Here is a 15555-nt window from a genome sequence, read left to right on the forward strand (position 1 = left end):
GATTTCTGTAAGAGACAGAAGACTTCACACAGTGTCAGACTTGTAAAATTCTAAAACAGCAAGTCAAGCCAGAAATCTGTCCTTAGTGGCTGGAAAACCTGCCTCTGGTTGCAAGAGGATGGTTTGTAATGCTCTGATGAAAAGGCATCTGCGTGCTCTCTGAAAAGCCTTTCCAGCCTTTCCAGAAGATGATTCCCGTCATCTTTTCCAAGGTTTGGTGCATATACTCCCTGAAAGAAAGGCGAGTCCCAGCTCATAATAAAGGAGAACAGGAAGGCGATTGCCTCTTGTCCCAGATGCGTTGGGAGACACACAATGAAAAACGGGAACCTACGCTAAGGCCATGTTAACAAGAAGCGTTATTGAACCAGGCAGGAGGATCTGGTAGTGGCAAGTGCTGAAAATGCCATGGGAACGAGGAAGTTTTGCGCTTGTTTCTTAAACACCTTTCGTCTCAGCACAGGTGCGTCACATTATTCCGTTCGGGCTTTGTAAATAACCAAAACCAAAGCAAAACAAGCTCTCCCACCTTCTGCCTGCCCGAGCAAGGGCTTATCCCTTCTCATTCGTTGCTTTTCAAACCTTCCCATCCGTCCTCTTTCGCTATAGAAACAGGAGTGGCTGCAGAACTATGGGAAAAGGTAAGTCGGATCTACATGGATCCTCATTAATTCATATGATTTTTACATTGAAATGAAATAAAACTACCATCATATAGTAGGCCATGTGTTAATCTATAGGGGGCACCACAAAAATCACGCATCCACAGATTTGTGGCACCACAACAGCGCAAACACATTATTCCAAAACAGGGATCGTCATGAATTCATATGATTTTTACGCTGAAACAAAATAAAACCACCATCATACTGCAGACTATAGGCAGCACTCCAAAAATCATGCCCCCATGAATTCATGGCACCACAAAACTGCACCATCAAATCACATAACACGTCCACAGCTTGCGCCACAGCTTCAGAATCATGTTTTTGCAGAATGGATTCACCACGAAGTCGTGGATCCATGATTTTTTTGGTGCAAGCTGTGGCCGTGGACATGTTATGTGATTTGATGGTGTGTTTCAGGTTACTGAATTGAAAAACCCTGAGGATCCACGAGGATCCATGCTTTGGAATCATGTGTTTGCGCTGTTGTGGTGCCACGAATCTGTGGATGCGTGATTTTTTTGGTGCAAGCTGTGGCCGTGGACATGTTATGTGATTTGATGGTGTGTTTCAGGTTACTGAATTGAAAAACCCTGAGGATCCACGAGGATCCATGCTTTGGAATCATGTGTTTGCGCTGTTGTGGTGCCACGAATCTGTGGATGCGTGATTTTTTTGGTGCAAGCTGTGGCCGTGGACATGTTATGTGATTTGATGGTGTGTTTCAGGTTACTGAATTGAAAAACCCTGAGGATCCACGAGGATCCATGCTTTGGAATCATGTGTTTGCGCTGTTGTGGTGCCACGAATCTGTGGATGCGTGATTTTTTTGGTGCAAGCTGTGGCCGTGGACATGTTATGTGATTTGATGGTGTGTTTCAGGTTACTGAATTGAAAAACCCTGAGGATCCACGAGGATCCATGCTTTGGAATCATGTGTTTGCGCTGTTGTGGTGCCACGAATCTGTGTATGTGTGATTTTTGTGGTGTCCCTTGTACACTAACACATGACCTACAATATGATGGTGGTTTTATTTCATTTCAGTGTAAAAATCATATGAATTCATGAGGATTCGTGCTTTGGAATCATGTTTTTGCGCTGTTGTGGTGCCACGAATCTGTGTATGTGTGATTTTTGTGGTGTCCCTTGTAGACTAACACATGATCTACAATATGATGGTGGTTTTATTTCGTTTCAATGTAAAAATCATATGAAATTCATGAGGATCCATTTAGATCCGACTTTTACCCAGACCCCAGAACTACGTTTCCCATACTGCCTTTCGGCACGAGGAAAAGACAACAGTGAAACGGGGCCGGACTGACGACTATTCCTATTCTCTCAGTTCCTACTGCGATTCTGGTCTCATTTGAGTCTTGAGGATGTCGGGGACGGAGGGTTTTAGGGGAAAGTGGGACGATTTAAAAATAATTCTTTGGCAAGAAAAAAGTGGCACATCATCCTAGTGGGCGAGCAACCTGACAGAAATGCAACTTATGCGATTCTTCCCATTGCTTCGTCTCCGTGCTATTAATCCGTGAATTATTCAGGGAATCATTTCTATAAAGGGAATAGAGTTGCAGTTATAATGCTTGTTAAAATAAGCAGTTGCTTTACATAGTCTATTGTATGTATTATATTTGTTTTTATCGAATTTTTAAAAATGTAATTCTCTTTGAGTCTCAGTCTCAGAGAGAAAGATTGTGAAATAAAGCTGTAACATAAATAACATGAAATAATCACACCATATCAACAAAAGTATGTGGGCAGAGACCTAGCGAAGTAATACATAAAAGTTTGCACATAGATGTGCTTGGGAAAAAGTGAAAGGCTAATAACGAAGGAGGAGTAGGAGGACCGTGGATAAGAAGGCAAAGTCCTGCGATCATGGACTACAGCCCCCATAGCCCATTGCTGCTTTCCCAGCATCCCCCAAAGCCCTTTCCACGGCAATAAGCAACAATTGAGATCTGCCACTTGGCAAAGTGTAACTAGAAACCACTGGACGAGTTGCTAGAGCTGGACGCTGGTTTGCCACGGTGTGAGAGATCAGGTGTCATGTTGTCCGCCTGAAAAAGACTAAGCAAAGGCACGTTGTGCATGTATTCAGGTAACAGCTGGTGATCTACAGTTAGCAATTGCAGATTGGAAAATCTGCCTTTTGGGATGCAGCGGTCGCGCCTATCCGGAAGGTTTTATACACTCCTGTAGTTGGATTATATATAGGGGCGGGTATTTGCGGGGGCTTCGAACAGGGGAATGTCGAAGGCTTGTGTAGTCTCTGTAGAGGATGTGGACTGTCTCAGATGTGGTTTTTGCATAATCAGATAGGATCTAATAGTGGTTCCTCTGGGGCTTCTTACTGAGCCATCAGTGTGGGTGAGATTGCAAGTTTGCGAGTTGCACAGAGCTCTGCTTCAGGAAGAAATACGCACACTTTGTTGCCCTGAGAATATTTATGGATGTGCTATTATGCAGGGAGTTCCTGCAAGTAGCACACACGTGTGATCTGCATAAGCACTTGATGTGTGAGATGCAGCTTGCATGTTGTTATCCTGTACTAGCAGTGTGTGAAGTAGTATGCTACTACATGAATGCTAGATTTGTGTGGAACAACAACTAGACCCAAAGAGCCCAGGAGCCCTGTGTGGTTGGGTAACATGCTCCTGTGGGACATGCCCCTGTGTTTAGGGTTGCCAGCCTCCAGGTGGGGCCTGGAGATCTCCCGCTTTTACAACTGACCTCCAGCTGACAGAGATCAGCTCCCCTGGAGAAAATGGCTGCTTTGAAGGGTGGACTTTATGGCATTGGACCCTGCTGAGGCCCCTCCCCTCCCCAAACCCCACCCTCTCCTGGCTCCACCCCCAAAGTCTCCAGGTATTCCCCAACCCAGACCTGGCAACCCTACCCTGTGTTTAGGGTTGGACCTCTATACCCACAGGCCACCCAGTGGGGCTAGTTGGACTTTGTCTTCATCTTGTGTGAACAGAGAATTTTCCTGAGCTTAAGGTGCTTCCCGGAATCTTGTGTGGCACATAACAGTTCTGTGGCAGACGATAGGATGAATGATTGAGAGCCAGCTTGGTGTAGCAGTAAAGAGTGGTGGACTCTAATGTGGAGGACCAGGTTTGATTCCCCACACCTCCTCCACATGAAGCCTAGTGACTGTATGCTAATTTGCTGCTCACTCTCTGCCTATATGTATGGACTGGTAACTTCCATTTCAATGTATCTGAGGAAGTGTGCATGCACATAAAAGCTTATACCTTGAATACACCTTTGTTGATCTTAAAGGTGCCACTGGACTCGAATTTCGTTCTGCTACTTCAGACCAACACGGCTACCCAAATAAATCTATCATCATTTAAAAGTTCAGGTGCTGCTCCACCCATGACTGAATTTGGGACCCCGCCATTTTGTTCGGAGAGTTATGGCTCCCGCAGAGCTCAGCATTACCAGCCCTTGCCTGATGGGTCCCTGAGATGTGTCCCAGACAGACCTGAGGAACAGGCATACCGGTCACTACAGGATGTCTTCATGGTGAGCAAACGGCTGCTCTTTCTAAGAGGTGCCTTAAGGTTATTCACATCAATTGTTACTGTGCCTCATCATTATCTCTTTATGTGCACATAATTTCTACTCCGCTGTATATTTTTAAAAGTTTGTACTGACCAATTGATAGTGTGTTAAGGTAGATATACCCCTGCAGTATAAAAATAATACTTAGGCCCCGGGCACAGGGGCCGGATATCGCGGCGCAGTTTGATCCACGATTACGCGATCAGACGCGCCAGCGGCACAGCACGGGTTCTTCCCTCGGCGCCAGCAGGTAAACAAGGGACCGGAGGGGAATGCCGTGCACCGGCACGATCATACTACGGGCGTCTGGAGGCAGCCCGTGGCAAACGTTTACTAGTACCTTGGAAGTACTCGTTTTTAAATCCGCATTGTTGGCGGTAAGCCACGGGTGCGCTCCACTTACCAGATGTTGGGGTGTGATCGCGCCCGGATAATCCGCCCACCTTCTGTGCCTCTCCCGCGGCAACTTTGCCATGTGTTGTTGTTGTTCAGTCACACAGTCGAGTCCGACTCTTCGCGACCCCATGGACCAGCTCCCGCCAGGCCCTCCTGTCTTCCGCTGTCCTCTGAAGTTGGCTCAATTTGCCGTGTGACCGGGGCCTTAATTCTTTTTTTATTTTAAAAATTGCATCCCACTCTCCCTTTTTCTTCCATATCTACCTTTTCATGCTTAAGTCTGCCTGTTCTGATAGCATACTACCTTTTTATATAGTTTTTCTTCATTGGGTAGGCATGTGGCCCACTTTTTCTATTTCATAACTTCTGTTTTTAATAAGACCAACTGCAGTCTTAATAATGAATGACACTTGGGAAAAACTGAAGGGACCACCCATCTTTGAGTCACTCTGTGGGAACTGTTGGTAACAAGGGTGTGGGTACCCAGGGAGAGATGCTGGCCCTTGTGGATTCCAAATAATGTCAACATATTTTCTCTCTCTCTCTCCTCTTCTACAGTCAGTCTTCCTGCCTCAGGGCTATCCTGCACGTGTAAGCCCGGATTATCTTGCCTACCAGATCTGGGACACGGTGCAGGTGAGGGGAGTGACTGTCCAACCCAGCACAGAATCATATATTCATAGAGTTGGAAGGGACCCCCCAGGGTCATCTAGTCCAACCCCCCTGCACAATGCAGGAAATTCACAAATACCTTCCCCTCCACACCTCCAGTGACTGCTGTTTCATGTCCAGAAGATGACAAAAAAAAAAACCCCAAAAAGCAAACCAAGGATCTCCAGGCAAATTGGCCTGGAGAAAAATTGCTTCCTGACCCCAAAGCGATGATCAGCATTTCCCTGGGTGTGTAAGAAGGGCCACAAGAACTAAGCCCTGATGCAACCCTTCCTGCCCTCCCTCTCATGATCTGCATGTGGGACCTCTCTTTGCCAGTAGAGAAGTAGCCCTCTTTTCTGCTTGTCAGGGGGAGAAAAGAAAAACAGGACCTCTGTTTGGGGAGGGTGGGGGGGATTACTGTTCTCCTAGCAGGTTTCTGCCATGAGTGGGACTTTGTGAGACTTGGGTGAGATCAGACATTGACAGTCACAGAAAGCCACAAGTGTTGGTTAACTGGGGCAAAATCTCTTCCCCCACTTCTTGATTTTTGAGGGTCTTTGCTCGGCCCCGATCCTCCCTCTCTCTTTCCCCCTCTCCCACTCAGGCCTTTGCTAGCAGCATCACCGGGACGTTGGCCACCCAGGCCGTGCTGAAAGGGGTGGGAGTCGGGGACGAGACTTCAACCGTCACTGCTGCCACAGTCACGTGGATACTGAAAGGTGGGGCTCGCCTTCAGGTCATCTGTCCCTGAGCATCCCCTCTAGATCTTATCCCTTAACGTCCTTGCTGGAAATGCCTGCGTTAACTTCTGGGCCCCTAGGAGTCAGCCTTTTTAAGCGCCACAAAATCCCACAGCTTCAGACGTCTTCCTCTTGTCATGCTGTGTCCTAGCCTTCCCCCGGTCATCGGGCCGAGTCACATGGTACAAAGGTGCGCTCTGGAGTTCCGTGCCTCTCAGGCACAGGTGGGCCTGATTTGGATTGGGATCAGTGTTCCCTCTAAGCTGTGGAGTCTTGTGAGCAAAAATTCTGCTTTGTGAGCTACCAACAGTAAAGTTGTGAGCAAGTGATTTGGCTACTGTGTAAATTAGTTTGCTCTGGAGCCATCCTTCCTGAGCGAAGGTGAAAATCTGTGGGCCGGAGGCTTAAAAACTGTGAGCTAGCTCGCCCTAACTCAGCTTAGAGGGAACACTGATTGGGATTGTAATGCATGGAGGGGGGGAAGTGTGGTTAAGACTTCCCCCACCAGTATTGTTTTCCAGACCTGAAATGGTCCTGGGGAAGCCACTGTTTGCCCCACTGTAGAAACCTATCTGTAGCTGTCACTACCTGCTTGTTTTCCCAGCAGGGCAAGTAGTGCTTCCCTGGGGTTGTTTCAGGTCAGGAAAACAATACGGGGTGGGGACTTAAGTGCCTTCTCCTGGCACACTGTAGTTCAGTGGAACTCAGAACTCGCCTTTGTAATATGTGAGAGCCAGTTTGGTGTAGTGGTTAGGAGTACGGACTCTAATCTCGGAGAACCCGGTTTGATTCCCCACTGCTCCACATGCAGCTGCTGCTGTGACCTTGGGTCAGTTACAAGTTCTTTCAGAGCTGTTCTCTCACGAGCAGTTCTCTCAGAGCTCTTTCAGCCCCACCTACTTCACAGGGTGTCTGTTGTGGGGAGGGGAAGGGAAATGAGTTTGTAAGCAGCTCTGAGACTCCTTCAGGTAGTGAAGGGCAGGGTATAAATCTAATCTCTTCATCTTTTTAATGGGCCAATATTTTCTCCCCCACACACAAGATCTCCTTAATCTGAACCCCCCCCCTCTTTCTGCTTTTCCAAGTTCACATAAAAACTCCAGACGTTCATAGCTTGACATATCATCTTCCTTTTGCCCTTACATCTGACTCCACCTCATTACTTTCTCCTCAGAATTCAAGGGCCTCTTATGTGACAAATATATGAATGTGTAGTAGAGACAAGATGTTTGTGAAGATACAGTAGATAGGCCCCCAGGAGCTGTGGATAGCTGGGAATTTGTGTATTTCCTTCAAATGGTAACTGAACTTGAACATGCTAAAAAAATGTATGACATATAAATTTGTATGTCACATAAGACCCTCTGCACTGGTCCCTTTCCATGCTGGTTTGGAGCCAGACTCACTCTCCGGTTGACCATTTTCAGTGTCAATTCTCTATTCAATGTCATACTTTATTTTTAATTCTGCCACCCCACTCTACCACCCAGACTCATGACTTGATACATCCTTGTTCAAGGTATGCCCTGAAAACTCTACCCTCTGTCTCTCTCTGTCTTCTGTCCTATTCCCATGGAGTTCAGTGTGGTGAATGTACGTGGATCTCACTGTCTGTTTCATCCTCATAACAGCCCTGTGAGGTAGGCAAGCTGAGAGTATGACTAGGTCAAGGCCAACCACTGCACTCCATGGCAGAGTGAGCATTTGAACCCAGGCCTCCCAGGGGCTAGTCGAGGACTCTTCACACTACCCCACACCAGTGTTCCCTCTAAGCTGAGTTAGTGTGAACTAGCTCACATTTTTGTAGCCTCCGGCTCACACATTTTTGTCTTAGCTCAGGAAGCAGTGGCTCCAGAGCAAACTTAATTTATGCAGCAGCCCTATTGCTTGCTCACAATTTTAATGCCAGTAGCTCACAAAGTAGAATTTCTGCTCACAAGACTCGACAGCTTAGAGGGAACATTGCCCCACACTGTCTCACGTCTGCCCCTTCCATTGCAGATGGGGCAGGCACGCTGCGTCAAATGGGGCGGATTCTTTTTGCCTGGAGCAAGGGGTGAGTCCTGCTTCCCTGCCCACCCACATTTGTGCAGTTGGAGTGGGGAAATATGGGTGGCTGTTGGAGTTTTGACTTGGTTCAAGAGTCTGATGATTTCCTTTTTTGCTTTTTCTCCCAGGAACAAACTGGACTGTGATGCCAAACAATGGAGGTAAAATCTTGGACCCCAAGTTATAGATTTCATTCCCAATATTAGATACAAATGTAGATACAAACGTACTGCAAAACGATGATTGAACATCGCGGTGCCCGTCATGGGTGCTTATGTTGCCCTTTGGCTCCAGCTGATCGACCTTTGCCCTCTGACCCTGTCTGCACTTAGGCTCTTTGCAGATGTACTCAACGATGTCGCCATCTTCATGGAGATCCTGGCACCTGCATTCCCAGCATGCTTCACTCTCATTGTGTGCGTCAGTGGTTTTTTCAAGGTATTAAAAACAGCATCCTGTGGAAGCAGGGGGGAATTGGGTTGGTGTAGGGTTGCCAAGTGTAAATTCCTCTGGAGCGGGGGACTCCCGTCCGGCGTCTAGAGCACACACACCACACGCACGTCACGCGGAAGTGACGTGACGACGCCGGGCACGCTGGGGGCGGGGCCACGACCATCCGAGGGAAAACCATAGAATTTTCCTTTGGATGGCCGTGGCCCCACCCCCAATGTGCCCGGTGTGGTCGCGTCACTTCCGGGTGACGCGCACGTCGGGGTGGGGTTCCCCCCGGGGCCCGATCCGCTGGCGGCGGGGAACGGGCCTCTGGGACGGGGGTTTCCCCGCCCCCCGGGGGGACTTGGCAAGCCTAGGTTGGTGAGATATTGCAGCAACAGTGATGGGCAAAAGGGAGGCAGACTGGGGGTAGGTTGGCATAATTCCTTGTGTGAGATATTGACAAAGAAGCAGTGGTATGACACCCAGGAAGACCCTGGTGGCAGGAGAAATTGCAGTTCCTGGGAGGTGAAAATGAGGGGTTTGGCATGATGCTCTGTGTTTCATTTCAGTTATACAACTGCAGCTCTCTGTAGGTGGTCTGCAAGGCCCTTTCCCTTCACTTCTTCATCCTCTCCTTCCCTCTTTCTGCTCCAGTGCATTGTGGGAGTTGCCGGAGGTGCCACTCGGGCGGCCCTTACCATGCACCAGGCCCGGAGGGACAACATGGCAGACGTGTCAGCCAAGGATGGAAGCCAGGTGAGACCTTGGCGTGGCCTGGCGGAGGGGAAGTTGTTCAGCCCTCCGCATGGGTTCTCAGAGCCTGTGACGTGCTCTCCTCTTGACTTGGTTCCTTGCTTCCCCAGGAGACACTGGTGAACTTAGCTGGCCTGCTCTGCAGTCTGTTCCTTATCCCTCTTGTGGCTGGCGACCTCCAGTGAGTGAACTGACGCCACTCCTCTCTGTGTGGCGCACCAGGGGAGTGTGGGAAGCCAAGAGTTGTGAGGGTGAAGAGAAAGACGGCCAGGCTTGGTGAAGCCAGGCCTTTCTCTAACTCCTGTGCCTCCTTCCCCTTCAGCCTCACTTACGCCCTCTATGGTCTCTTCACCGTCTTGCACCTCTACGCCAACTATCGGGCCGTGAGGGCTGTCTGCATGGAGACTCTCAACCGGGCCCGGCTGCGCCTGGTCTTGCACCATTTCTTGCGATGGGGGAAGGTGCCGGGCCCTGCGCTTGCCAACCCCAAGGAGCCCCTCTTGCTAGGTAACCAAGGGTTTGCTTCCGTAGTCAGGGCTGTGAGAACTACAGGGCCTCATGAGCACTGCACTTAGAGAAGCTTGCTTTGTTATCTATTATCTATTGTTCTCTCTAAGCTGTGGAGTCTTGTGAGCAAAACGTCTACTTTGTGAGCTACTGGCTTTAAAGTTGTGAGCAAGCGATTTGGCTACTGCATAAATTAGTTTGCTCTGGAGCCCTCCTTCCTGAGCTGAGACAAAAATGTGTGAGCCAGAGGCTAAAAAACTGTGAGCTAGCTCACACTAACTCAGCTTAGAGGGAACACTGCTTGCTATGGAAACATGGTTTCTCCCTGTCTCCCTCTCTCTTTCTCTTTGTAGGGTGCCGTCAGCAACTCAGACTGATCCTGGGGGCCCCACTTCATACAGTGGTCTCCAGGTGAGTAACATCTGTTGAATTCCCTTCATCCTCCAATCTACTAACTTTGTTTTTTAAATTGTTTTTGTGAATTGGGTGCACCTAACAGTCTTAATTCTTCATGAGAAACTGCCTTGGGCAATACCACTGAACAGTTGTCTTAGAAAGCAAATGAATGATATTTCTACCCAGCTTGGTCCAATCTTGTCAGAACCTGGAAGCTAAGCAGGGTCAGCCACAGTTAGTCCTTGGGTGGAAGACCACCAAGAAAGACCGAGGTCGCTGTGTAGAGAAAGGCAATGGCAAACCACCTCTGCTTGTCCCTTTGCCTGGAATGCCATGTGGATGGCTTGGCTACAACGCGACAGCATGTTCTTTTTCTACCAAGTGGCTGGTTCCAAATGCAGCCTTTGCTCGCACAAAACTCCTATCGGCCAAAATAGTCTTTCTGGAAAATCCAGAGAACCCATGTGGTGTGGTGGTTAAGAGCGGTGGACTTTAATCTGGAGAACCGGGTTTGATTCCCCGCTCCTCCACATGCAGCCAGCTGGATGGCCTTGGGCCAGTCACAGCTCTCCCAGAGCTCTCTCAGCCCCACCTGCCTCACAGGGTGTCTGTTGAGGGGAGAGAAAGGAAAGGTGATTGTAAGCCATTCTGAGACTCCTTTGGGTAGTGAAGGGCGGTGTATAAAAACCAACGCTTCTAGTTCAGTCCATTCCATTTTTCTTCTAGTTCAGTCCATTTTTCTTCGCCTTCCCCCACAATTCCCCAGTTCCTCCTTAACTCTTGGAATGAATATTTCCTCTAATCCCCACCAGCACTGCTGACTTCCAGAAAGCTCTTGAGGGAAAGTCTTCAAACTACTTACTCTTCTTCAGCCAAGCAGCAGGTGAGTATGTGGGAGAGTCATGCAGAAGAGGGAGGCTGGGATCCAATCACTTGTTATAAGTCAGTGCGTATACTGTTTGTTTTTGTTAGCTGAAATGTTATTTTTGTATGTTGTAAGGCTCTTTTAGGGGAGCTGCGGTGGCTCAAGTGGTTAAGACGCTGAACTGCAGGCTGTGGAAGGTCAGTAGTTCAGCAGTTCGAGACCTGAGTGTGCCACATGACAGAGTGAGCTCCCGTCTCTGGTTCCAGCTCCTGCCAACCTAGCAGTTTGAAAGCAAGAAATTGCAAGTAGATAAATAGGTACCACTTCAGTGGGAAAGTAACAGCATTCCGTGCGCCTTGGTGTTTAGTCATGCCGGCCACATGACCGCGGAAACGTCTTCGGACAGCGCTGGCTCTTCGGCTTTGAAACGAAGATGAGCACCGCAACCCTAGAGTCGGACTCGACTGGCTTTCGAGCAAGGGAAACCTTTACCTTTTTAAGGCTCTTTTGGTAACCTGCTAGTGGAGTGGAAATGACTAGAACAGAGGTACAGACAGGGATTCCCATAGCTACTGGGACTCTGCATGTGAAAAGTCTCAGCATTCTCTTAACTCCCTTGTCCCTTCTTGCTTTCCATAGGGACCGTCTCTGTGGTTTTGCACCAACTGGCAGGCAGTGTGGATGTCATTAAAGCCTGCAGCCATGCTCTCGTCCAGGAGGCTTTGCTGTATCAGGATGTAGCAGCGTCCACTGTGGAAAGAGAGTCTCTCCTGGCTTTGCAGCGTAGGCTACGAGAAGGTGATGAACCAGGAAGTGAATCTGGAGATGGGGTGGGAAGGGGAGAGTGTCCAGCTTGGGAAGCAGCTGTAGCACAGTACTGTCAGCGATGCTGCCATGGGGGTGGGGGAGTTCATTCTGCGTCTTGTTCATTGTTATTGCATTCCTATCCCTGCTGCTCTGCCTTTGCTGAAACGCTTATCTCTACAGATGTGCTGGAGGAGGTTGTGATGTCTGGAGGGCTCCTGTGTACCGTGAGAGACTCCTGGTTCCCAGCTTTTGCCGCCTAACGGTTTCCTAACTTATCCCGCACGCGGGAGGGTGCCTAATTGGCCCATGCCATGGGGGGTGTGTGCATACGAATACCCTATATCCTATTAGGCTCTAGTGGCTGTGGCCATTCCTAACAGTGCCTGTGTTACCGCATCTATAGCTTTGCAATAAAAGTATAACCGTTCCTGAATGCGTGTACTTCGTTGTTAGCTGTGGGTTCTGACAAGTACCCACGCTCTGCAGGGTTCAGCCTCTTGGCATCTCTGTTTAAAGGCAGCAGAGCTGGGGAAGATGTCTGGCTGGGACATGGGAGTGTTGCTGCCAGTCTCCATGAGGCTGGGCCAGATCATTCTGGCTCTGTATGAGGCCGCTTCTTGGTTAGGGTTACCATTCCCCAGGTGGGGGTGAGGTACCCCCTGCTTTTGTGGGCTCCCGCCCGCTGGCTAGCCGGCAGGAGGAAATCCCCCCAAACAGTGATGTCGTGTCCAATGCCCTGATGCCACGTGGAAGTGATGTAGGCACGTTGGTGATGGGGGGGGGATAGCTACTGGGACTCTGCCTGTGAAAAGTCTCAGCATTCTCTTAACTCCCCTTGTCCCTTCTTGCTTTCCACAGGGACCGTCTCTGTGGTTTTGCACCAACAGGCAGGCAGTGTGGATGTCATTAAAGCCTGCAGCCATGCTCTCGTCCAGGAGGCGTTGCTGTATCAGGATGTAGCAGCGTCCGCTGTGGAAAGAGAGTCTCTCCTGGCTTTGCAGCGTCGGCTACGAGAAGGTGATGGACCAGGAAGTGAATCTGGAGACGGGGGCGGAAGGGGGAGAGAGTCCAACTTGGGAAGCAGCTGTAGCGCAGTACCCACGCTCTGCAGGGTTCTGCCTCTCGGCATCTCTGTTTAAAGGCAGCAGAGCTGGGGAAGATGTCTGGCTGGGACATGGGAGTGTTGCTGCCACTCTCCATGAGGCTGGCCCAGAACATTCTGGCTCTGCATGAGGCAGCTTCTTGGTTGCGGTCACCATTCCCCAGATGGGGGCGAGGTATCCCCTGCTTTTGCGGGCTCTTCCCCTCTGGTTAGCCGGCGGGAGGAAATTCCCCCCATTCCCCCAAACAGTGATGTCGTGTGCAATGCCCTGATGCCACCTGGAAGTGATGTAGGAACGTTGATGGGGGGGGGATGCTCTGTTTTTTGGGCAAAACTCTATGGTTTGAGGGCAGTTTTATCGTAAGAGTTTTACCCAAAAACCAGAGTGTTGCCCCCGATGTCACCCATGTGCCTACTTCACTTCTGGGTGATGTATGCACGTCACATGACATCCCCACCCACTCCTGGAATGCCCCCCCTCCCACACGAAGATCAGACCTGGCAGCTCTATTCTTGGTGGTGGGAAGTGCCATCAAATCACAGCCAACTTATGGCATCCCTGTAGGGTTCTCAAGGTAAGAGACAAACAGAGGCGGTTTTCCGTGGCCTGGCTCTGTGCAGCAACTCTGGGCTCCCATCCAAGTACTCACCGGGGCCGACCCGGCTTAGCTTCCAGGACCTGGTGAGATCAGGCTAGCCCAGGCCGTCAGGTCAGGGCAAGGCAGCTCCTTACAACCTCATTATCCCTCATGCATTGTCTGGTAAGAGATTTTTCTCCCAGTCCTGGTGGGGTTCATCTCATTTGTGTGTTTGTTTCATCTGCGCTTGCTGCCTGGTTGCATCCAGTGTATCCCTCCTGTTCAGTATATTCCTCCTAGTATGCAAACAGATTTTTATATATCTTGCTCTCACTACTTTTGTCTCTGTTTTTGATCATTCAGAGCCTTATAAAAAGGACTGGACTACAGTTCCTGAAACGCAGCAACTAATGGACAGGATATTCCCTGCATTCCTGACGGGTACGTTATCAAAGTAAAGACAGTGACCTTTAACAACAGCAGATAGCCTACAGCACCCGGTATTCCCAGGTGGTCTCCCATCCAAGTACTAACCAGGCCCGACCCTGCTTAGCTTCTGAGATCAGACGAGATTGGGCGTGTTCAGGTTGGATGGTTGCCAAACTAGGAAAGAGATAAAGTACAGCTAGGCCTAAACCTAACTTTTGATCATAATTTTGATTCTATTATATCTGTATTTTAAAGTTTTAGATCTTTATTTATAATGTTAGATGCCATTATATTTTATAATTTTACTGCTCCCTTAACTGTATTTACTTGTCTTCTATTATACTGGTCTATGACCGTAATACACTTGATTGACCAACAGCAGATATGAAGTCTGCATCCAGAAAAGCTTAATACTGCTATGGGAATAATTTATGCAAATGAATCACATTTGCATCCAGTTGCTTGTTTGGCATAATTTAATCTCCTGCTGCCAGATACAGGGGTGGGCACTGAACTTGTGCGAAGGGTCGGACAGACCCTCCCCAAATGTTTAGGTGTCATTCCCAGCCTCCTTCAGTCTTGTGATGCCCTGCTACAGATTTTCAAACTGATCTTCAGTTAGAAATGTGCTTAAAGTAAAAACTGATTTTTCTGATATACGTAGCTGATTTTTGCTCTTGCCTGGATACTGGCCCGTAGCTTACATGGGGCTCACGGGGCCCAGCCCCCTAGTGTTTCTTCTGGGCCCCTTCCCTCCTGGGCTGCCTCCAAAGTGCTCCAACTTACCACCTGCACTCTACTTTCATTTAATTAGCTGGTGGGCCCCCGAGGCCCCTTCCCAAAAAATTCCCTAGCTACGGGGCTGTATGGATCATATATAGCTCCCTGCTTTATATTCAGTCTTTCCAAGTATGCAAAGTATGAAATTACAAAGTGTGAAAAATTAGCAGCGTATGAAATTGCAGGTGCAACATTACACGCATGTCCAGCCCCTGCCTTTCTTTCTCTTTGGACCCGTCTCTGTCTTTTCCAGGGCTGACGTCAGCAGGGTGGATTACTGACCGGAACCTTCTAGGCCCTGAGGAGTGGCGTGTGGACTGGACCATGGATGGGAAGAAAAGTCTTTGACTCTGGGAGATCATTAGCATTGATACCGGGGAAACTTGCGTGCTGAAACCAAGATGGGGGCCAGTCCCGGTTGCCTTCCTGTTGCCAGTACCTGTAATGCCAAAGTGAAGGAGAGGAGGTGGCGGGAATATGTCGCCCGTCCCTCTGAAAGTATTTTTTGGGGGGAGTGGGCAGGACCACAAAAATAAAACTTTGTACAGATGTTTAAAAGGGTGGCCTTTTAGCACTTACAAAGGGGTGGGGTCATGTGCAATTAACAATTCAGCTTTCCCCTGGCAGAATGAGCATTGCTTCTGTGAAACGCACCTCCTTCACTGGAAGAAGGGTTCTGCCATTAGTGGAATGGAATCCTAGGAGCAAGCGCAGTATAAATAGTAAGCACTAAGTACTGTCTTTACCCAAAAGGAGCATGACCCTGACTGTAAGACAACCCCCCTCCCCCCAAAAAAGATTATAACCAAAGTTCTTTAT

At 49.0% G+C, this 15555-nt stretch overlaps 1 protein-coding gene across 1 annotated transcript; it reads left to right on the forward strand.

Moving 5' to 3' along the window:
* The first annotated feature begins 4027 nt into the window (after positions 1–4027).
* Positions 4028–15258, forward strand: LOC107111219 (chromosome unknown open reading frame, human C16orf58). Its single transcript, XM_015412149.1, has 14 exons — positions 4028–4206; positions 5200–5277; positions 5900–6014; positions 8037–8091; positions 8213–8245; positions 8417–8522; positions 9174–9275; positions 9383–9453; positions 9595–9779; positions 10133–10190; positions 10988–11058; positions 12706–12864; positions 13891–13968; positions 14990–15258. Exons 1-14 carry the CDS (start codon positions 4057–4059, stop codon positions 15082–15084), a joined length of 1356 nt encoding a protein of 451 aa, XP_015267635.1. The 5' UTR covers positions 4028–4056; the 3' UTR covers positions 15085–15258.
* The last annotated feature ends 297 nt before the right edge of the window (positions 15259–15555 follow it).

Source organism: Gekko japonicus, unplaced genomic scaffold (genome assembly GCF_001447785.1).
Source record: "Gekko japonicus isolate JY-2015 unplaced genomic scaffold, Gekko_japonicus_V1.1 scaffold2144, whole genome shotgun sequence".
NCBI lineage: Eukaryota > Metazoa > Chordata > Lepidosauria > Squamata > Gekkonidae > Gekko > Gekko japonicus.